This window comes from Nothoprocta perdicaria, unplaced genomic scaffold (genome assembly GCF_003342845.1).
Source record: "Nothoprocta perdicaria isolate Ctin4 unplaced genomic scaffold, notPer1 scaffold_54, whole genome shotgun sequence".
Classification (NCBI taxonomy): domain Eukaryota; kingdom Metazoa; phylum Chordata; class Aves; order Tinamiformes; family Tinamidae; genus Nothoprocta; species Nothoprocta perdicaria.
Window position 1 is genome coordinate 1,950,359 of NW_020455799.1, and position 24,996 is coordinate 1,975,354.

General features: G+C 35.7%; 1 protein-coding gene across 1 annotated transcript in view; it reads left to right on the plus strand.

The window, feature by feature from the left end:
- Positions 1-24,996, plus strand: part of USH2A (usherin) — a 336,721-nt gene that overhangs the window by 78,688 nt on the left and 233,037 nt on the right. The window contains exon 20 of the mRNA XM_026048437.1: positions 7,672-7,902. Coding sequence (XP_025904222.1) covers positions 7,672-7,902 — 231 coding nt within the window. The remainder of the gene's footprint in view (positions 1-7,671; positions 7,903-24,996) is intronic.

The following is a 24,996-nucleotide window of genomic DNA, read 5'->3' on the forward strand; positions in this document are numbered from 1 at the left end:
ACAAAGAATAAGGAATGATTCAGAATCAGGAAACCAGAAGCTTTATGTGCATGAACCAAAGTGGAATTTAAGCAGTTGGGGGTATTRCCCTAGTGTACAGTTTGTATGTCTACTTATTTAATTGCCTTTCCATTTGATTTCAAGTGAGGAATACATGATTTCTTTTTTTTCTGCTGTCGTTTTAGTGAACATAGATGGACCTGTTAGTCTCTCTCTCTGAATTGCTGGTTTCCAATTTCAGTTTGTTTCTTTGTGCTATCGCCTCATAAAGGCTCAAGCTGGATATCTAAAGAGTGTCCTGCTTGTATGAATGTGACTTCATTCTGTTCCAAGCAGCCATGCAAGAAACAGAATTACAATTTGTGCTGGTAAACTTGGAAACCAAGTATGGTCTAAGATACCTTGCGAGCCCAGGTGATCCTAATTGGCATTTGTATGTTTATTAAATGGTWAATTAGCAGAGAAATTCTCTTCCATGGAGGAATGTCTCTCGGGGGTGAACTTAGTTTCCTTGGCTGTTTGCCACTTGATGTGGCATAGGGATGATGGCATGGGGAACATTTTGGAGCGAGTCTTGTCTGAAATGTGCTCCAGCTCCACACTTCTATAGTCTGGGTCAGAATTTAATAGTAAGATGAAAGAGAGGTTAAGTATCAGCAGCAGTTTTCTGTTCTTCCAATGAAGAGGATAACTTATTATAAGCTAAAATAAGCCAACAGCATGCATAACAGGTCAATCTCTTCCAACTAGGTTCAGCGTAGACATCAGGACCTAGGCTATTTCATGATCAACTTGCCAAAAGCAAGGTGAAAGAAAACCACAACCAGTCATACATGCTTGCACATGCCAGCCTGGCAAATGAACTTCTGTCCAGTTCATACAGCCAGTGTTTGTAAATGCAATAAAAGAAGACATTTTATCTGGGATAATGTGAGGAGGAGGAAACCAATGAAGTAGAGAAGCCATAAGAAACAAGATTTTTTTTTATTAAGGCTGAGTGGAAGCTATCACAAATGAATACAAAATCAGGAAAAGGTATAGCAAATGGATATGATAAATAACAWATTGCATAGGTATGCATGATTCATCCCCAGCCAAAGAGGTGGAAAAGAGTGTTAGAAGATCAGGATGAAGTGGTGGTCCAATATTAGAATAAAAACCAAAGCAAGTATGTCCTGATGATGGGAGAATTAACCCTTCCCTGTTACTCTCAGGGAAGGTGGCAAGCCAGAATTCTACCCTAAATCTGGTATTTTCAGAAATAGCTAGCTTTTAAAGTCTGAAATCATTGAAATCTTTCTTTCCTACTTTCTCAATGAGTCTTTTAAATGTTAAAGGAAGGATGTTTTTATGGGCCATGTGTGTTCCATGTTACTTGCTCTATTTTTAAAATGGCAATGTATTCCATATATTATTGAAAGTCTTGGCTGATAGATGAAGGAAGAAGCTTATTTTCAATACTTTGAAACTTTGGAGACAGATTTCGGCTTTGTCTTTGCTRCCTCAAGGAAGTCATGAATGTAACTGAAAGCTATAATGGACAGCAATTATACTTTTTTTTTGGTTTCAACATCTGGATCTAAACTCTACCTTTTTCTTTTCTTCAAGCTCTGCAAAATCCAAATTCTTGTTTGTTTTAGAAAATAGCTTACAGTCTGTGATTGGTTTGGGGTCTTTAAGCCAAAAAAACTATTTTTCGAAGTGCTTTGTGGTGATATCTTGTGTAGGGTTCTGAATTGTCACTTTGGAATGGAGAGAGCTGTATCTCTCTGGAAAGAACTGGTGCATCATTTTTTGATATTGTTTGCTTCAAATTATGAATTACTTGCATATTCAGGTATATACAGGTGCTTATTCTTTTTAGAACCTGTAAAAATAAAACATGAGGTTTTTTTTTCCTTCTCCCTCCTCCTCCCACCATTTTGTGACATTTCAACAGCATAGAATTAACTGAGTGAGGACTAGACCGGTTCAGCAATTGCTTATTCTACACCTCTCAATATCAGAGAGTCAAAGTGTGCCTTAAACAATCTATAGAGCTATGTTTCATTGACTACTATGTGACTGAGCTTACTTTTTGTAATTAAGTTCGCCTTTCATTTGCCCTTCTTAATTTTTTTTAAAAAAACTTGATTTATAAACATTTTTAAGAGACACCAAAGCATAGTTTTGTGATTGCTACCATTTACCCCAGCACATTGTATTACTGATCCTTTGCTTTTGATGGCAATTACAGGGTTCAGAAGCTAATTTGTAGAAGATATTCTTCCAGCACCAGCTGCATCTGGCCTCTTGGCAGACTTCTCAAGCAGTTGTATTGGTGGCTTTGGAGTTGCCTCTGGGTTTACTGGGGTAATGATGTTGATGGGTTTTCTGGACTGTCTGACATTCCTTGATGTCATTTTCTTTTTGAATACCCTTTTAGTCCAAGTAATTTGTCCTTTCCTTCCATTCAGGAATAAGGTCCAGTGCAAGCCCTTTTCAAAAGCCTCCTCCTATTCATCATGGCAGTACAGCATTTGTTTATGTCTGCCACAGACTGCTTTTCTGCAAAAAACTATGTCTCAATTTTAAAATCACAAATACTCATTAAACAGGTGATTAGTAATATATCTTTTTCTTTGTTGCAGAAGAGAAATATGATGGCCGTTTGCTGCTGGCCCAAAAACTCGTGTTGTTTTGCATGCATATACATAAGTCTCCTCTTTGTGAATAGGACCCAAAGTGATTAAACAAGCACTCCTAATAAGTTAATTTATAATTTTAATTACAACAATCTTGTATATATAGTCATTAGTGAATACTAATATAAATATTTTTCTACCTTTTTATTCATAATGCATAAACCAATCATCCAGTTACTTCTCGGCAGTTGCCTGTTTCCGTTTCATAATATAATCTTTGTTCTTAGTTATGAATGCATTTTGTTCGTTCCTGTCTTGAATAATCCCTCATTAAGCTAGTCACTTTCTGCTCCATGCTAAAAAGGAAAAATTATCATGCAAATGTGGCATGCCATATTAAAAAGCACATTACCAAACACTTTTGTTGCTGTCCTTCAATTAGTTTCCCTTCTTTGAATTTAATTTCATTTGTTGTTAAACTACTGACTTGATGTATGGACTCATGAATTTGAGGCTGCTGCCAAGAATGTAGCAGGGAAAAAAATCAAAGCCTCTTCAGAAAGCTGCAGAAGCAAAGCTGAAATGAATTTGCTTCACCTTTGACAAGAACACTTGAGCAGCATTGGAATCCTCTGATGATTCATCTTGGCTAATTATCCAATTATTTATTTCAAGAATAAAGACACTGTTTTACAATTAGAAAAGTGTAAAGTAATCTGAGAAATTTGCTAATGACAGATGACTCAAGTAACTTGAGATAAACAGTATCTGCTCAAACTTATCTTGCCAAGTGTTCAAGCTATAGTTAAACTGCTCTTTGAGTTTCAAGGAAATAGTAGGCAGCCAAGTTATTTCTTTCTTCTCCCCTACCAAACACATATTATATTTCAGAAAATAGCCCAGTTTATTCTCTTCCCTCTGCGCCAAATTTGCAAGGTTTTTAAGCTCTGTTTAAGTTGTATTCTTCTTGATTAAAAGCTTTTGGTTCAAAGCAATACTTTTTAATTGCCTAATGATATAAGTCAGTTCTTAGGAAAGAACCRTGCATTTAGGAGTTCATTTGCAATATAACTGAAAAATTCATTGCATGGCAGTAAAACAATTTACTGTTAATTACAAGGAGAAGAATTTGCTGTACCATGCTCACAGATTGCCATGAATCATGCAGCACTCCTAGAGATTTATAACAGATGTGTAAGTGGGATGAATTAGCAGGGTTTAATAACAGAGACACAAATCATGCAGACTTCAAGGAGCTTTAATTGATATACTAGAATGTGACGGGCATGAATCACTCAGCCATTCAACAGCACTGTAACATATGGTCAGCTCAATATGCTGCATCTTAAATCGGTTGGTGAGTCGTTGGTTGTCCCATATGGTGGAAGCAATATATTTTTCATGATTTTCTAAAAAATACTGTATCTTAAATCCATTTTTAAAGAAATATGATTGCAACATGTTCATTTTATTAAATGTTCTCTGAGTGTCCATTATGAGTCATTTTATTTCTTTATTGTGAGGAATGCCAAGATGGGCTTTAAAAATCTTCTGTTTTTTTTTTTTTTTTTTTTTTTTTCAGAGTGTGTAAGTATTATTTCTTGACTCGTTTACTGTTGAAATGGCTGGTGCTATTGTTAAGTGCAGAAAGCAAAGATAATGCTATGGCAGTCTCCTAGTCCTGAGAAGCAATAACTCGTAGCAGTTAGTTCAAAAATGAAACATGCATGCAGTTCTATCTGCAAAGAAAATTCAGWGCTTTTTTTCCTTAAATTTTTGCCATCAAGATTGCCGAACACTTATGTTTTAATTTGTATATGTCTATTTTGAATTCAAATGAGCAAAAATTCAAAAACTCCTTGCTTTATTGCTATTACCTTTTTGAACCAACTGGAGAGGAATAAAACCTTGCCCACTGTTAATGCAGAATGGTGAACTGAAGACTTCTGTGGGAGAGTACACAGATATCTACGTGCAATATGCTAAGAAGTAGTTATTCAAACATATGTAAGCCTGTTAAATTTAGCCACAGTGTAAATATGTTATTCCTGGGACAAGAATCTGGCAGAGTATAGAAAAGCTTTAGCAGTCGTATTAGTAAACCTGACAGACTTGAGAAAGGAGTATTGTATCCTTAGAACTGTGGCTGCCAGAATTTAATGTCAACAATTAAAATTTATTTTGATCCTTACCTAGTGTTTATTACTGTTTGTATACACAACAGACCTTACTAATACAGAGATGCACTATTAGATGGAATTACCATCTGTTCAGAGTGAAATGCTGGCATCTGTCTTCGAGTCTAAAACTAAAATGATATTATTTCAAACAAAACAAAATTAACTGCTCTTTACTTACCAACTTCATTTTTGTGTACATGTGTGTGCATACACACTCGGGAAAGGCTTATTTGTAATGACCTGTGTAGCAAAATCTATATTTAGATATATGACTTCAACATAAGCTATATGGACCATCTGTCTTTATTGGTCTTTTTTTGTGCCCTCTGCTACACAATGGCATGCAGCAATCATAGGCTTTTAAATACTGTTTTAGCTTTATAATGTATTAAATATGTATTATATAGCAAGACATTAAAACTACATAATTAAAATACACAAAATGTGACTTTGAATCCACTAAAATCTAGTATGCTCATTATTTTGACAGATGTGTCTTAACAGAACGAGACTAAAAAAAATTAAATAGGTAAAATTACAGTCAATTCATCTTTCTGAAAGTAGCTACAGGTACCACAGTGACACCTTTAGGAAAATATATATTGTATCTTTTAGTTTTGAATATTTTTAATTTCGKCAGTAAGTACCCCCACAGGGCTAGTGCTACATATTTCTTTTCTGTCTTTTCTGTTCTGTTGCAGAGTTTTTATTTATTGATTTATTTTAAATGTGGACCTAAGTCCACATCTGTTATGAACAGTTTCCCATTGTGCGGATGAACAAAAATTCTCCAGCATCAATGGTGCTGTAGTTTAAATACTAATGTTGTAGCAAGATGTTACTTTCTGAAAGGGCTCTGTTCCATATATCACAAAATAATAAATTGTGTCATGCTACTGTTTAATGCGTGTACACAGTGCATTAACTGTAACTGTAGTACATTTATTTGTGCTGGAGAAGACTTGAAAATGATTAAAAAATCAATACTTCCCTGTCAGAGAAGCAAGTGTTACGATGCATTTAAGTAGTTAATTGCATAAGCCCCATAAAAGCTTTGAGTTTGGGTATCAGGGATGCCATAATTATGATCCAAGGCACTGCTTTTTATTAATAATAGACTTAAAAAAAGATACTGCTATTGTCATAAGTGCTAGCTGTGTATGTTTTGCAAATAACGAATTTCAGCATTTTGGTTCCACCAGCAGCAAGCTGAACTGGAGGGCTCCACCTCCGTGTTCACGTGTGAAACGCTGGTTCCCTCCAAAGGTGAAGTCTGGATTGTTTAGCCCTGTTTTCTATTTAAACCTGGGCATTAGTACCGTGCAATTCATTAGCGCGGTGCCCTACTTATGCAGGAAAGCGTATGACCTCATGCTGCATTACTCCAATTTTGACATTGTAAATTCTGCACGTCGCGGGCGATACTAATTAGATTGTGAAGCCATAAAAGGGGATGCCGAAGCAGGACCCCAGGTGCAATACGTGGTGTTGTTGGCCGTGTCCCAGTTCCCTGCTTTCTCCATGACAAATATTTTGCAGGTTGGAGGGGGAATGGGAAGGAAAGGAAAGGAAAAAAGTAGCAACATGCTGCAGGCTAATGGGAAACATGACAAATATGTTAATGATTTGGTAAAAGCATGGATATTTAAAAGGATGTTATTAATTCATTCTAGATGAAGCAATCCCCACGAAGAGCTCAATGGTATATACAGTAGTTTGCTGTGAAATAATATGTCAGATATCTGAGACCGTCTTTTGTTGCATGTCATTACTGGAACACATAGCAGTACCTGGCGGTCATCATATTTCACTTCCTGCTTATAAATGTTATAAATGTTCTGTTGTTAAATCCCTTTCTTCGTAAGACAAAGAAATGGAAGAAAAAAGGCAAAGAAGATGGCTAGAGATTCTATAAATAGTGAAATGTTCTTGTGCTTCTTCTCCAGTCTGTCTTACTGTTTCAAAGCTGGTCCATTCCCTTCACACCTGCATGGCCCCCACTTTATCATCCAAACATCTCATGCTGCCCTCCAGTGGCTTACTGTACTGTACCTATAAAATTAATTATTTTGTTTATAATTTGGCTATAAAATGATCAGTCTGATCAGAATGTTTAAAAGGATATCACGCGTAATAGGAGGCTCATTGTGATTGCATAAAATTTTCTTCCGTGGAAATGGTCTGGTGTAGAGTCTTAGAATGTGTTGAGTTTGATGGAGAAAAGTTAGAGAAAATGACTTTCTTTAACTAAATAACTGTTTATTAGCCAATGTTGTCTTTGTTTCTGTGTATTCCATGGGATGAAGACTTAGCAGGCCGTCAGTATTGTGCATGGATAGCCAGCTGCTCTTGTTGACTAGGATAAATTTATCTAACAGTAAGACCTGTGTTGTCATGTACCATATTGCTGAGATGTAACAAGACTTAATTGACTGTTCACATTCTCCTTTGGTCTTGCACTAAAAACCAATACTGAAGGTCATATGTGTATGTGCATACGGTGAATGTGATATGGGAGGCTGAACACGGAAGGGATAGAAATGTCATTGACTGTTGTTCTCAAAGATTATGAAAAAAAGTTCTCTTTTATATTTGAAATAGTATTAGAGGCATTTATCCAATACCTAAATGAAAATATAAGGTATTTCTGTGAAGATAAAAGTAAWTTTTTTTCTAAAAATAACCTAAAATAGGTTCTGTGGACATCTACATTTATTCTTAAAGTGATCAGAAACYGAAGCAGGATATTTTGGAAAAAAAATGTAAAAAAAAAATAAAATAAAATAAATTGTGTGTAATGAGTTATTTCCCAAGCATTGTGGACTATAATACATAAGCAACTTTTTTCTTTTTCTTTAAACACACAGCTCCAAGAAAACTTAGTGCCCCTTGGCTTGAAGGAATAAACAGCACAGCGATAAAGATAAATTGGAATGAACCTGGAGAGCTTAATGGGCCTTCTCCCATCTACCAGGTGGAAAGGATGGATTCATCTTTAGCTACATTGAATACAGAAGTAATGAAAGGAATCCGTTTCCCAGGAAATGGATATTACAGATTCGCTAGTTCCACTCTCCCTGCCAACACTTACTTTACAGGTAAATGAGTTTAAATGACTTATAAAATGTACCAATTGTACTCTGCATTTGTTTTACCATTTATTATCATCTTCTATCTCATTTTTATGTAAGATCAGTGGGGTTTAATTTACAAGCATAATGTGATTGTTAGTGATGTATGGGCTATTTAGATTATTGTATAGAAAGCTGTTGGGAATTTTATTGGACATGTGAGATTTGTATTCCCTTGGCTTTGGACATAGAGATGTACCTGATGGTAAATGTTGCTGCATGTTTCACTTGTTCCCRCGCGATAAATTTAAGATGGATGTTACTTATTTCTCTGAAACTGAAACTTTTTAGTGGATTTGTTCTAAGTACTTGGACTTCTGTTCTCTGGTACCTTTTGGGCTTCCTGAGGTTGCATGAGTGCTCAGAAAGCTCTCTTCCCTGCTCAGAAAAGCTGTGTTGCGAGTCTGACTGTCACCTCAGAGGAAGAAAGAAGGCTGCTAATGTGGCAGAGCTCTGGTGTTTCTGGGCTGCTGGGCATTATTAGCTCTCTTCTTGACTCAGTATTTTCCTTGGAACTGGCAGAAAATTTGAAGAGGACTCAATAGCTGATGKTTTTTTGTCTAGGTTGTGTGTGTGCAGGGATAATTCTGGAAAGAATATTTGGACATACTTGTTTTGGTACTTTTAAGAAACAGAATGATCAGTACATGAAATGACAGAGAAAAAAAAGACTTTTAGATCTATATGATCTCCCATTGAATATGCTTAGAAAAAAAATTGAAGTTTTTTTTTATTATTCCTTGTATGTTGACTTGACTCATCTGAATCAAGTAATAGCAAACRATAGTGTGTGTGTCATTTCTTGACACCACGGTGACTTGCAAAAGCTGTCGTGTTGCRCGAGTCTATAGGAACAGCTGGTGGACTTTCCTCGTCCAAATTGCTTGACAGTTTTCCTGACATCAGTTTGCACCTTTTATTGTATGTTTAGTATATAATCTTTTTATTTTTTATTTCCTTCTGTTATCTCCCTGCTATTGTAATGATCTCATCTTCGAAAGAACTGTGAGATGCAGTTTCTGTTGCTGGAGCACCTGTGGTATAGGTAAATAGTTTAATTAGGTAAACACCTATGGAGATCGCTGAGATTCCTGTTTGATATCAGAAGTCTCTGGGAGTACRGAGGAGAGGAAGATGTGCTACTCTAGATTGTTATCTGTCTGCTTTTAACCAAAAAACTATGACATGAATCTATCTAAGTGCTGAGTCAGTCTATGGGCTGCTGTAAAAAACTGAAGCTGAAACCTCAATTTGTATAAAGTTTCTTGAGATGGCTGAGGGCTATTTGAGGCATTTTGAACAGATGGGATGTGAGAAGATGTTGAAATAAAGCTCCCTTCGTTTTGGTACCTGATGGCTGATAATGGTGCTTGGATAGATGTATTTTATTAGCACTTTTGAATGTGATCTTTCTATAAGATCAGCAATTAGTCTGAGTTTCTGGAGATGAGCTAGAACCACAGTATAATAGGCAATTTGTCCACACAGCTGCTGGTCAACTGGCAAGTAAAATCAGTGTGTTTTGTGCCTAGAAATGTATAATCCCTATACTTGACAACTCAGTAAATTATTGAGAAGCAAAAATCTGTTTTTTAAGTCCTTAGAAAACATGATAGAAGGAAAATAACTGAAAAGCAAGGAGAATTAAATATAAAGGAAAAAAAAAGAGAAAAGCATTCTTTAATTGCTCTCTGCACTTCATTTCTTTGTTAAGGCCTAATGTCATTCTCCATCTCTGAAGAAGGCAGGTAGTTGACAATTATAATATACAGATGGAGTGACTTGAGTATAGATGTAGGTGTGAACGTTTTTGACAGCACAGCCTTTCACCCTGTATATCTATATAGTCAGGTAACAAACGTTTTGGTGCATGTGGGATCCCTCACTGCTAATCCAGGAAAAAGACAGGTCTGTCTATTCGCTGCGTATAGATGCAGTTGTCCTTGCTAYCTTCCTGGCTACTCCTGTACTCTGAGGTGCAAGTAATAAGGGCAGATGGATTATCTGGGAATTCTTCCAGATTTGTCTTCAAAAAAAAGTTAGGCAATAAACACTGGCGATATGTATCCTTCTGTCTGAAACAAAGCCTCCAGCTGCCCAGGAAGATGTGCCTTGGTTAGAGAGGAAGTCAGGTAAAGAAAAGGATTTTTATTTTTTTTCTTTCAGATCCATCCACATGCAATTACTCAGTTCTTCAAACTGTAAAGAAATGGGGTTTTTTTCATCTTTGATATCATTTGTCTGAAGACACAGATTTTATTTTTAATGCTTAATGCTATCCTTTTATTAAAGACAACGGCATTCATTATATCCATCACGGCACCATGAAGCAAGATTGGCATTCTTGTCTTCCCTAAAAAACTTGTCTGCCTCCCCATCACTCTGACGACTGAGGTATTCAGATGTTTAGTCTCACATCTCCCCATGAGACAGCAAAATATTGTGAGTCTGATTTTGTAGATAGTAAGCCCCAAATCCCAGTATACAGCTGAGAGCTCCAATCCACTGGTTCTAATTGAAGTTAATTACTTAATTGCCTTTCTGAATAGGGGCTAGTTGGAAGCAGTGTGGCTTACATGCGTGTTCTGTTTAAAGAACTCTGCTCTGAGACCTCTTAAATATTTAAATATAACAGTAATACAGAAAAGGGAGATTTCACTTCATATTCAGCATTTAGAACTTAGTTAAGGAGACGTGATTACATTTTCAAAGCATCTTGCTGGAGGAAACGATGTTTGGGGCCACATTAGACCTTGTTTTCCAAAGGCAACTTGGTAAGTCTATTTATGAACACACGCACAAGTTCACATTCTTGCCACTGCAGGAGTTTACACTTGATAATTTATTAAAAGGCCTCAAAGTCTAGGAATTGTTACTAGTTAGTGGGTTTTTTTCTTTTATTTCCTTATTCAATTGGGATTGTATGAAGAAGCTGTTGGTCTGGAATCAGAATTTTTACATTTATTTATTTTTATTTATATTTTTATATTTAACTTTCTGGTTCTTAAATTGTAAAGGGAAGTACTTTTTTCTTTTTTTTTTTTTTTTTTTCTTCAGGAGTTAGACAGGTAAGCTTGGAGTTCAACAAACTTTAAAAAGATGAGTGTCTAAATATCCTTTAAAACCAAATTTGACCTATTTTCCTTTCCTTTTCCTTTGATCAAGTCTATGATTTAGCCTCACCCCTGCAAAAAGGATTCTGACATAGATTTTTAGGACCCTCCACTGCTGAAGTGTGTGTGGGTGTGTGTGTATTGACAAGTAGTCAGCAGATCTGTTTCTGAAAAGTGTTTTTGCTTAATTGTCTTTTGCTCTTGATAGAGGGCCAGCTTGAGGTGCTTGAATGAACCAAACAGCAACTGATGTATATATATTAAACTTGTTTAAATGGGCCCCGCTTAGGATCAAGTTTGGGTCTAATTTGAGACACCTACCACCTGTTAGTTAAAAAACATAACCCGAAAGGAGTCCCTTTTACATTTTCTTTTCACAAAGGTTAATAGATTGTTTTTTTCTTTGAAACATAATTCTCTGAGAAAAACACGTGTGCTCTTTCCAGTATCTTGGTGGATACTCTGTCCTCATATAGAACAGTGCCACTTTATATTTTGTGTGGAAGCCTATCAAAAAAGGCTTTGCAGTGATCTCTTCTACAGCAAATGTACAAGATGAAGCCCTGGAGAAAGCAAATAAAAGGAAAAACATTTAGTTTCCAAATTGTACTTAACAGGTCGCATACTTTATGCCTGTGATATTTTAAAAACAATTGAATTAGCTCCTACTCTGTGAGTGTTCTTCCTCTCGGCTACCTCTTTAAAAAGTCATTCACGTAATATTAATCAAAATGCAGTTCTGCTCTGAACAAGTCTTTGTGTTGATCTGAGTAAAGTAATATACTACACTTGAAAAGAAGCTGGTCTTGCCTGGAATATGAACTCTTTGMCAACCTCTAAATGATGTAGATTCAGCACTGTAATAATCAGAAAATAACTCTATGAGGTAAGATGTTCAAATATAGAACATTACAACTACAGCTTTTTTACAATGACATTTTTAGTGTTATGCAGTAGTCTTAAAAATGTATATTTTGAAAAAGTGCTGGTGTTTTCCCTGCCAAATTCTGACTCAGAGATGCATACACATTTCTCAGAATGGAGAATTCTTTTCAGTAACAGCATTTCTTAATGAGTTGGCCATGGGGCATTGAACCAGAGTGGTTCACATCTGTTGTAAGCAGAAGTGTTGACCAAGATTGTGGTCATTCTGTGATCAGCCTCCTCCTAGTTCTTCAACACAGTGAACTCTCCTTGTAGTATTGTATATGGAGTAGAATTTGCTCTAGTCTTGGGGAATCAATTCATAGTTACTGGAAGAAATGTATTTCCATTAGCTTATGAAACCAAAGACTTGGCCAGTATCACAGAAGCGGTTTTTGGGATGCCCAGTGACCGAAGGTCAAGCAAATGAATGTGATTGGAGATCTAGACAGCACTGTAAGGATGTTTATTTTAAACAATAAAGAATTTGGGCTTGTGAAGACTGAAAGGAAACAATATTCTTAAACTATACAAAAAAACCCACATATTTTTAGAGAAGATAATGAACTTGTCCCCATGTCTACTGTGAGTAAAAGAACAATGAATGCTTACTAAGCTTCAAATAGGAAGAACAAGGGAGATTTAGGCTTTTTACAAGTGTATTTTTCTAAATGACTTAGGTAGAGTATGGGAGTAGATTGTTGTGAGGAAAAAAAATGAAGTGTTTGACAGTGAAGATTTTAAAAAGCATCTGTCAGAAATAAACTAGGCAAAATTGATTGCCTGATTTGAATTGGTGGGATAAGTGGATATGCTCCAAGACGTATGAGAATGCCTTATAAAGCTATACCTTCTAATAAACTCAGACTGGTCAAATGCAGCTAGGATGATCGTTTCCCAGAGTAAATTTGTGGAGAAAGAATGTCCCTTTGTTGAGCTGAGTTTTATTTCCATTACGTAGTTAAGTATATTACCTTTATTTCCAGAAATATTTCCACAGCATATCTGACAATCTATTCCAGGATTTGAACCTTAGGTTAAAAAAAAAAAAAAGGTGCCATGGGTTTTAGTGCTTGTTTTAATTTGTATGCGACTGGATTGCATTTTCTTCCCTGGTCATCATAACAGAACAGTTTGAACCAAGGTCTTCATGTTTAGTTTAAAAAAAAAAAATTAAAAAAAAATTAAAGTTCTTCTATATCACTATGAAGTAGGTGGSTTCAGAGAGAAAAATCTAAGAATCTTTTTCCTTATTCCTGCTTGAGAACTGTTAACATGGACATTCAGCTAGAATTTAGTCCTMGTACTTGAAATGAATTCACAATTTCATCTTGAAAAACACAGTCCRTCCTTCCTGCTCTCAAGAAGCCTTAAGATAGGTAGGGATAAGAGCTGTATGTAGAGAAAAGGGAGGCATCCAGCACAACAAAGCCAAGTGTACTGCTTTATGAGCAAAACATCTTAAAACATTTTCYAACATGCACAACAGGGACTTGGGCAGCAAACAGGCCAAGCTGATACTGACCTTGCCAGTGTTGCAGGGATAAGATGAACTGCTTTTGTTAGGTATGGATTATCAATATCAAGCATTTGTTATAAAAAAGATTTAATGTTGGCACTGCAGGGAAAAAAAAACTTTCCTGTTCTGTATGATTTTTCATATTTATCTTTTGCAGTTAATAGATTAATTATGCAGCACAGGCTCTGACATTCATAATTGCATCATTGTTATTATTACTATTACTATATATTTTTTATCTTCTTGTCTTCAGAGCCAAAGCACATTTTTGCCAGTATCGAGTGACACTCTGCACTGCTTGGCTAAAAACAAATGTTTCTGCCTGTAGCGCCTGTGCATGTAGGATTTCAGGGCATGTAGTGTAGCTCCTACAGTAAAAGTTATAAAAGCAGTAGCTTTCCTACCATTCTCACACCTAGCTCCCTGCTGAAGGGGAGAAAAACCTTGCCAGATTAGATCATTATTAGCTTCAGCTGTCTGCCTATGCAAAACCAGCTGCAGGATTGGGTGAGTGGGTCTCTAGATTGCCTTAAATGCAGTCACATGAGCTGTACTCTTTAAAGCAGTAGATCTTCCCCTTTTGCCCTAATGTTAATTGTGATTCTGTTTGCTTTGTGCAAATGAGATTTGCTCTTTTGAAATATAGTACGTTCTATCTGTAGGGGACAAACCAAAGAATTAACAGAAGAAAAATTTATATCAATTACTTTAAAGAACAGGTGTTTAGTCAAGGGTAAGTTATTCTCTACTGAATTTCTATTTTTTTAAATAATCTTCATGCATATGCACCTATTTACACAACTATTATATATTAAAATGAATTTCCATGTGTAAAGCATGCTTACATATTTGTTGCTCTTTCCCTTGTTCATTTCTTAACAAATTAAGTCTTGATGTAGGAACTTTGCATAAGAGCCCGCACAAAGAGTGACAGTGGAATAAATACTTCTTGTTTTATCATTTAGTCTAGTATTTGTTAAATGAGAATGGAGTTCTCCTATTAATCCAGCTCGCTGCAGAAGATGAAGGCGGSATTATACTTCATGTTTGCAAGGAGGAGGGATAAGAGAGAGTTGAAGGACACTTTCTGTTCACCTGCTATTCAACAAGAACAGTGGGTGCCTCATATATGAYGTTGAAAATAAGCAGTTATGGAAGTGTTTTGCTTTGAGCATGGCATCTCCTGGGATTCTTGTTGCGATGGTGCAACACCTCTGTGCAATACATTGCTAGGAAAAGGGGCAGGATGGAGGGACTCATTGTAAATGTGGGAAAGACTCAAATGATACGGATCAAAGAAAGACCGTGGAGCAGGTCTGAGCATAAGAACTTGTAATTTGGTGGACCAAATCCACCAAATTTTTTCATCCTTTAGAATGAAAGTATGGAYGCCAGTGGAAATTCTTGGTCTCACAAACATGGCAGAGCAGAGAAAGGTGAAAGGAGTAAAGCTAAATGTTGCTGATGACTTCCAACTGCCAGTGCAATTGTAAGTCTGCCATAGCAGTGATTGGAAAGATGTTCTTGTATGCTGGTATAATTGAACTTGTAACACAAAAGAGCTAACAGGAAATAATATTTTCATCAATAATAATGTGTTAAAAGTATAACAAGAAATGTCAAATTTCTCATACATCTTTTCTAWAATTTCCTAAAATCTTACATTTTTGCTATGTGCTAGGGTCAATGACGCTTGGTCAAGATTTTCAGCTAGACCAATAATGCTAAATCCTCTTAAGCTTGTGTGTTTAACTGTGCAGTTATGCTATGTTTATTTGGAATATATTGGCTAGTCTAGGGCAGGATGGCATGAATTCTATCATCTTTGATGCTTCCTCTTTCTCCAAAGTCTTCTTAATTCCAAATAATATAWAAATAATGTCCTATTTCTTCCTAACCCTTTAAAATATCAGGACACAGTAGAAAAGGCTGTTTTTTAATGATCTCATTTAAGATCTAAATATTTCTGAGCAGAGAGTTAAAAGCAGTCTAAGAACATCTCTTATAGGGACAGAAGGACCCTAGTTTACAGGAGATACTCAGGATGGGATGTAACAGAACAAATTCTTGCATGATCCAGATATATATATTATATATATATATATATATATTTTTTTTTCCTTTGAGGAGTTTTTTTGTGCAGATATGGTAATGAATGTTATTTGTTCTAACCAATTCTTGGATTTTAGGGAAATTTTTCAAAAAGCAGGAAGCAAAGAGAAGGTTGGTAATATATTTTCAGGTAACACCTTTAATGTGAACTAATGCATAGAAGTTGCTCTTCACGCAAAATTTTCTGGCCTGTATTTGAACCATATTATTTAGGTCATTATTTCTCTATAGGATTATTTGGTCTGATGACYTAAGACACTCCATTCTGCTGAGATTGACCCTTTAAATTTTGCCTGCTTTTAAGATGTAACTTCCTCTTTCCCATATTGCTTTTTAGAAATAAAATATTGAAGTTAGAGCTACTGAATAATGTATTGACTAGAAATGTGGAAAAGTCATGCACTGATTATGATTGCTTTGTGAATTTGATCAGGAAATGTTCATAATAATGGTAAAAGGATTTTTTTTGCCTCCTAATTGATTTTCAGGGTGATCAAATTAATACCTTCTCTTAGGATGATTATCCTTATCAATTGCTAGCAGAATAGAGAAATTAAAGGATTAAAAATTTACGTGTGTTAAGATTCAGCTTTAAGGTCTAAAATCAATCAGATCGTGGACTGAATAATGCCATTATGTCAAAACCGTCATTAGATTAGATTGTGGTAATTCAGAGGAAAAATAGGCTGTCTGCATTAGTGTATATAGAAAAAATATGATAGCAAAATGAAGTAGGTAAAACTTAGGAACTAGAGTTTAAATAAGCTTTATGAATTTAACTCAACCTTGTTACTCTTCTGTGTTATGATGACAGGCAATCATTTGATTAAAACTAGTTCATCCAAAGGCCTAGCTATTGCTTTGTAAAATTCTTATTGATTTGTGTAAAGATGGATATGTGCCTTACTCTACGTACTTACTTCTTCAGTAAATGCAATTTTGTTTTGTTTTTTTCCTAACCTTTCTTTTGATGGAATATCTGTGTGATCTGTAATCATTGATACGCACCTTTAAAACACTGAATTAAATTGTTAGTTTTGTTTTCCAAGTGGAAACATTGATTTAAAAAAAAAAAAAGAAAAAGATTAAAAGTGTCAAAGAATCCTTCTAATTTTGAATGCTCAGTTTAAGACAGCCGGGAGCTAAGTTATAAGAATAGTCCATGAGTTTAAAGCAGAGTTTCTATTGTCCTCCATTCAATTAGAACCACTTAAAGCTTCCATAAACCTCCATGGGGTATTTTGAAATGTAAGCATCCRGAAAAATGACAAGTGCCTAGTGAATGAGTAACATTGGAAAATCTGRCTTGAGTGGCTTGCCTCGTGTTGTGTAAGAACTTGGTGGCAGGGACAGAATTCTCCAGAGTGACGTTGAGCAGCACTAGCTAAACTGTGCTAGCTGTGAAGCTGTCCTTTCACTTGTACACTGCCCTTCCTCTTTCACTGCACATCCTCCTAGCACTACATCAAGCCAGGGTTCGATGCACAAATCCCTTATTTGCTACGTGAATTTTGTTTTACTTGCGGAACATCATAAAATCCCTGAGGAGAGGGTTATCTTAGGGGAAAAGTGTTTTTGTATAATTGTAGGCTATATCATTATTGATTCTCTGTTTGTGTGTTTTTCATGGACAATTTTTGTTCTTGTATTTTCGAAATTTTGATGGCTTACTTGTCCAATACTAATGTTGCCTGAATAGTTATTCTGAATACTAAAACAAAGTCATAGGAAAATCCCAGACCTGTCCATCATGTGAAACACTGCCAGCTAACACAGATGTCAATGGGTRTAAAACTTCCACATTCATGGTATCTCTTTGTGATCTGAACTAGTAGAAACACAAATTGCTGCACTAGGTGGTCTTTTGTATAGGAAGTTGTCAATAAAAATGAATGCATGCCTTATTTTAATGCATTCTGTGTGTACTGGAAACATTTTTACTCTATTTTAATGGAGAGATTTTCCTAGCAGTTACAGATCCTTCTCTACTCTTTGCTTTTCATTAGTGAGTTTTTATTTCTCTTGTTTTCATTTTTTTTTWAATTTTTATTCCTTTTCTTGTTTTGTCATTGTGCCTSTTAAACTGTCTTTGTTTTCCTTCTGTGTTTCTGTCTTTCATACTTCCAGACACTGAGTGGGAGAAAATTAGGAGTCTAGGAGAAAGACTCCTTCCTTTGTTTTCTACTGTCTAGCACATCCCCCCAACGCGATTTGTCAGGACCAATTCCAGGGAAGAGGCTTTGGGGACTTGTGTTGGGGAAGTCATCCTCTAGCAAACAATCCTGCAGATTTCATGAGTGCTTAAACTATGTATCCCATGTTTCTCACCTCAGGAAAACCCCACTCAACAAAATTTCATGCCTCTGATCCAAAGAAATGAAGAACCAGAACACTTAGTCTTTTATTTAAGATAAAAAAAAAGAAGACCATAAATTACACTTTCATAATTTATTTTAGTATACTATAATTTATACTAATATAATAGTGTGTATATATATAATTATATATATACATAGTGCAGTATACTAGTAATTTATATTAGTATACTATACTTTCATTAGTATACTTGAAGAAAAATTCTATGCAAAAGAAAACAAGGGCCTGGTAGGTGGATTTAGCATCGAATGTTGCTGCCGTTTCAACCTGCAGATTCTAAGATCTTTTGCACCTGAGTGTTAGAGATTAGCTTAATAAATACAAAAACTTGAAGAATACGTTGAAGTTAGATTAGTTATACTAACTTTTGGTTAATTGTATGTAATTTTATATATGAACAGAACTTCCAAATCTTATAGTAAGTATTATTATTGGATAGGCTTCTCAAAAATGCTTTTGACACTACAATGACATACTGTCTTACAAGTTACTTCTGTGTGTTTTTGCTTTCAGTAAGCATGGACTTGTTTRTTTATTCTTTAAAGCAATGTGAATTCAAATGTATTGTATTAGATCCTGATCATGTGCATTTTGTGTTATTAACTTCTGAAATGTTTCTTGTTTTCTGACTATACCATACTGAGTTTTGCAAATACTTCTAAAATTATTTTGCAAGGTATTCTTTTCCAGAATGAGATATAGGATTTTTACTCATGTCTTTTCCAGAGTTTCTGTCTTTTTTTTTTCCCCTCAAGTTATTTATGCTGTCTCTGAAATGCACTGAATTGATCTCTGAAGTGAATATAGATGAAGAAGTTTATTATTACTTTAAGAAACAGTGCAGTAAAATGATTGGGAATTCAGAAAGCAATAGCATAGCTATACAAAATAAAACATAAGTCTTCCAAGTAATGTTGTTCTCATATAAAGACCATTTCATTAGGATGACAGAAATGTTATATATTCAGTTACTTAGAGGATTCATTGATCTTGACAGAGTTACATCGCATGAATTGTTACATCGCATTATTTCTTTAATTCAAAGACATTCTAGGGAATGATAYATAGTAGTTTGGCAAAAATAATGGTACTCTACCTCTGTATATGCCCAAACTGAGGTTTGACTGTAAGTGGTGAGATCTATGCTTACCGACTTAAGATCTATATTACCTTAAGATTAATTGAGAACATAAAGGGAGAAGCTGACAACCTGGAACCTTGACTTCTTAAAACTGCTGACCCAATTACTGCTAAGCCCTTTGCTGACATGTTAATATGTCTCTCTAAACTGGTAAATCACCCCCATTTCAGTAGGTGCTAGAGTTGGTCCATCGGATGAAGGAAGATGTAAGTTTAATTTAAATAATTATTGACCTTTTTTGACCTTTTCATTTCACTTGTATGGCTCCTCTCGAGGTAAGCAATTATATTTTTATAGTGTTGGATGGTAATCAATGTACAGGAGATATCTTTATTGATTTAAATAAGGCCTTTGATCTGGTAATCACCAACTATTGCTGTATAGGCTGGCCTTGACTATATTAGATATTACTATAGTCATTTGAATGTAAAATATGCAAAACTTAGAATTTTGTTCTTGATTCTTTTTTTAAACAAAGCAGRTGGTCCTTGAGAATCAGTTTTGAGATGCACAGAGGAGAAAGCATGGCTTTTATTTATTTATTTGCTACACATATTGGACGTTCTTGGGAGGAAGATTTGGTTGGTTAGGGTATTGAAAGGGGATGTTTGTTTTTTGAAGTCAGTTTTCTACTGTGGATTTATAATTGCAAACCTCTGATTTTCCCTCTGTGGAAGGGAGGCGCAGAATATCTTTAAGGAGGAAATTTCATTTTATAGTTCCATTCTGAATAGAAAAATCGGAGAAAATGATTTGCTGAAATTTTTTATATTTTGACCAATCCTCAGACTGGTCATATTTTGATGTTGGTCAAGACCAATATCAATTTGATATTGATGATGTTAGTCATAGGTAAGCATGCTGATTGAAATACTTGGCATTGTATTTTGTGATTCCCGAACATCTTCCAAAACACAAGCACACTTTAAAGTGGTTTTTTTTTTCTTTTCTCTTCCCTTCCTTAACTCATGTGCCTTTTTCTTTTTCTCCTCKTACTTGACTTTCTTTTCTGACTGTATTTTTCTTTGCTTCTCTCTTTCGTTTCAATTTGTTTCTCTGCTTTGTTTTCTTTGGAAGACTTGATTTGATGTAGACTTAAGCTGTCCACACAAAAGTGTGACAATTACAGATTTACCAAGAACCCATTATAGGACCGAAGAGGTTTAGAGCACAGTGGTAGATATGCATATATAAGTCATTTTTATCTTTAGATGCCTGTAAAAGGAGTCTATTCCAATATTGATTGATTTTAAGAGTGGGAACACTACAGTGGATAGAATCTCCTATTCCACCATGACTAAGAAAAAATGACTCGGCACAGGAACAGACAGCCTTACAGAGGGTCAAGTTATGTGCTTTTCTGTGTTTTTGAAGGAAAAAAAGTTCTTGGGTGTATAAAAATGTTTGAGACCTTAAAGGACATTTGCTTATCTTGTGTGCTCCTCCTGCTACAAAAGTATTTTTCCTTTATGTTGTGAGGAACCAGAGAGAGAGAAGTTTCTTGCCCTGTCAGAACTTCACTTCCTGCTCATCGACTTCTGTCTATGCTGTTCTGACGTTTTTAGCTGTACTCTGCCTAAGCTTCACACTCATATCAAATATCTGTGTATATCTATAAATCTATGTATCATATAACTGTGAATCTGATGTAAAATCATTTCTTCATTTTTTTTTTTTAAATGGACCTATGGGCAAATAGTAATCTCACCAAATTATGCAAAAAATATTTTCCATTTTCCTAGTTTTTCAATTTCTGTTTTTTTTATGAGCAACCATGTCTTTCCTACCTCCATGCTCTGCTCTTTCCAGTGTACCATCTAGGCTTTCTCAACTTATATGGCACTGGCAGTGATTGAAGTAAGAACCATGTCACCTTCCGATTTCAATACAGTCTTGAGTATGTGKTAGGTATTTAATAAATGATAATAAGAGAAAAAGACTATCAAGTTTCAAATTAAAACCATTGAACCAGGTCATATCCTAGATATATATGTTCTTAGGACTGTATTTGCTGATCCAAACTTCTGTCTTCCTATAAAAGTTCATCCAGGTCTCATCTAGTATGAGTTCATTAACCATTCCCCAACACGCATTTTAGATGCAGGTGCTGGAGTCTTTGTCGTTGTGCCCCAAGGCTAAGGCACTCTGCCTGAAGATATTATATCTGCCAATTTTATCTATGCTCATAAAACTGGCACTTCTGTTTTCCCAAGTCTTCCTGTCAGGCTGAATGAGCTTTGTAGTTCTTCATTTTTCCTTTTTTTTTTTCCTTTTTTTTTTTTAAGAGACTCATGAGATATTAATAATAAGTTATTTTAGATGCTTATATTGAAAATATTTGAAATTGATTATATACAACACAGTGAAAAAGGGAAGCATAAGCAAAGAAAAAATCTCTTGGTCCATTGGGTAAATTTTCAGAACAATATATGAGCATTTAGCCACTCGAGTCCCATTAATGTTAATGATCCCAAGCTTTCTTTTATTCATCACAGCACTGATTGCACTTGGTCAGCTCTTTATCAGTTTGAAATATTGACAGTAGGAGGAGGTATCCCCCTAGCCAAGCTTGACTGTTGCAGTGCTCTTTTAACTTAGTCATCCTGCAAATGCTCCTATAAATGGATTTATTTCCACAGATCCAAAATACATCAACCAGATCATCTTACCTTTATGCTAGTCCCCTTTGCAATGGCTCCAGTTTTGCAAGAGCATTGATTTTTAAAGCATTGATCATTACTTATAAAGTGCTCTATAGTGCTATCTTATTTATTAAACCAGCTTGTTACCTGTGCTGCTGCTAAAGTCCTATCTTTATCTTGTTAAGAAGTGATTATTTGCTCACTATGGTCATGATTATGATTTAGATTATAAAACAAGGCTATCCCCAGAAAATGTTGGCTTCAATAACTCAAGTTTTCTATGGATTCTGCTGTTCGGCTGCATAGTTTCTTTAGTTGTGTGTCTACTTGAAAATTGCTAATTCTTTTTGCAAATTATAATTGTTATATAATTGCTTATTATAGGTAAAGTATAAGTTTAAGCATAAACTAAAAGCTTTTGGTTTCCAGTTATATTTTTGAGAGGAATTTTGTTTTGTAGGAGAGAAAAAAAGGCCTTTATTGTGTCGTGTCTTCAGATTTCTGCTTTTTTTTTAGATATCTCTGTGTTACATGATAATATGCTATGCAATTCTTTACAAGCAAGTAGAAGTAGCATAAAATATTCCCCTATACTAATCCAAGAGAACAGAACTTATATTCCTGTCCTATTTATTAATTCAGAAAGCCTTCCTTAATGGTGATTCTTAGTGTTGTATGGAATGGTAAGTATAGAACGTAGAGTTCAAATGGAATACRTTACATACTTCCCATAAAAAAAATGAAAGGACACAGTTTGACCAGATACTTGTATCTGAAGCTGTCTCTGCTCAAAATTTTTGATTCTGACCACACTTACATGGACATAAATTGGACATAAATTGCTTTGAGGACAGATGTTTAGAGCAGCACGCATCCTTATTGTTTTATGGATTAAAGAAAAAGATGATCATATAAACCATTTTTTTGTCAGGTAGGGTAATTAATAATGCTCTTCTATTGTGAAAACTTTTAAAGTTTTTGGTTTACTAAAAATGGCACTTCACGAGCAGAGGTTCTGTCATTAACAGAATGTTTGCTCTCTCTTCTGTAATAAGTAGTGGGAGTTTGGGAATGGTGCAGGTAGAGGTTTTAGCCCTCTAGGGTGATTTTCTTATGTTTTTCCAAGTTGTTTGGAGACTTGCTGAAGGAAGAGAAGAGGGGGAATCCATTCACACAAATTACGGTCTTTGTTCCTATCAACCTTAATAACTTGATGAGCAGAGGTTAGACCAGCAGGTAGACTATCCTACTTTTAATACCTTCTGAGTAAGAAACAAATGATTGTGTGAAATAATGTGGGGAATAATAGGACAAAACCTCATAAGGAAAGATTCAAGGAAGGAGTCGAGAATAAGTATTTTTGAGAAGGCCTACCATTTGGAAAGACCTACAGCATTGTAAAGGGAAATGTTTTTCTTGGAATAGAAATCATCCTGTCCATTCAAGTTTTGGTGCTATTCAGAATGGGTTTCTTAAACCTACTAAAAATTGTTTTGTAATGTTTTGGAGACATTATTCAGTTTTGGAGACATTATTCAGTATTTTTAAAAGATGAAATGTATTACAATGTTTTATTATATTGTCTTTGCACTCCAGCTTTCAAATGTAGATGTTCCCTCCTCAATCATATTCTTCTTTGAGTCTCCTTTGATCTTTGTTTCATATTTTTCTATTCCATGTTGTTCCAGCTCAGGGATAAAAATATACTGATTAAATGTAGTTGTTCCATAACCACATTAAACAGCCATATTAGCCTCACTTAGAGTCCAAGATGACGTGTGACTTGTCCTGACAGAGCAATCTATTGTCTTAAAACTAATTCTGCCTTCCCCCCCCCCCCCCCCCCCCAAAGAATTTAGAATATTCCTGTATAAATTATCCTTCCTGAGCTGTATTTGCTATGGAAGAAAAAAAGAGCTGAATGGGAATCCTAGATGAGGCTAAGACTTTATAATTTGCTTTATGCTAGACCTTCTGCCTCTCACGTGGAGCAGAACAAGGCCAGGCAAATGTCAGAGGTGGGAATAAGGGCAACATGGTACTTGTGGGGAATTGCAAAGTGGCAGCCAGCTGGGAAATGCAGCCAGCCTGGGAAATGACCGGAGCTCAAGGTTGCTTCAAGACAGAAGTGTCCACAACTTCTGTCTTGGTAAGGCACCTGCTGAAATTGGCTCTTGCCTTAAAGCCTCAGGACAGATACTACGTGCTGTAGGAGGAAGCGTGTTAATAGTCCACATGCAGATGATGCCAGCCCTTCCCAAGAGATCTGGTTATGGGGCTGGGCAGAGCTGGGTCTAAGGTTTCAGGGTGCTCTCCAGCGAGTCATGATAGTGAAAGTCCCACATGCCCTTCCTATAACAGTTTGGGATTCAGGTTAACCGGCAATCCATGTCCTGAAAGCCCTGCTTCCAGCAGCTTGACGCAGCAGCAGCAGCAATCCCCTGCCGAAAGACCCTGAAAGAGTCATGTCCCCTTTAGGAGGCGTTCAGGCTCCAAGGCAATGCCATTTTAGTAGAAACGTCTGCCTGCTAATTACACCAGCTAAACCTTGAAGTAGCCTGATAAAGCTTATTCTATTTTTAGAGGCTCATTTTCTCTCAAACTCTTGTGTCTTAGCTACATCTGGGGGTGGAGGTGGGGGGAAGGGGAGTCGGGGAATCTTGTTTTTCTGTTTATCTACTTCTGTTGGTAAAGTTGAAGTGAGATTTTTTTTTTTCTTTGCTTTTCACTCCCCTTCCCTTACCCTGCTCTAACTTTCCTGGCAAAACTTCAATCAGCAGGAGTTAGATAACTTGCCATTTGAGTCCTCAGGCAGCAYAGAGTACAAAGAAAGGTGACTTGGAAACATTGCTACATCACCTGGACAAGGCATAGAACTTTTTTATTTATATATCTGTGAATGTGGATGTCTTTGTAAGTCCATTTAAAGTGGCAATGGTACAAAACTAGACATTCCAAAAACAAAAGGGGGGATATAGAGTATCATACTTGAACTAAATCTATTACTGAAACTGAGCTATTAAAATCCTGTGATCAGTCATGATTTGCTTTATTGTAGAAAGCCTTCAACTTRGATGTAAGGGAGAGGGAGTAAAAAGAATTAACTTTATGAATTTATTACAAGAAGAGGAGAAATTTCCATATGGTCATTCAGAAATAGTCATGTATTCCAAAATCACCCATCTTTTAAGAAATAAGGTCAGGGTATATCAAAGTTGTCTTTATAAAGTTCAG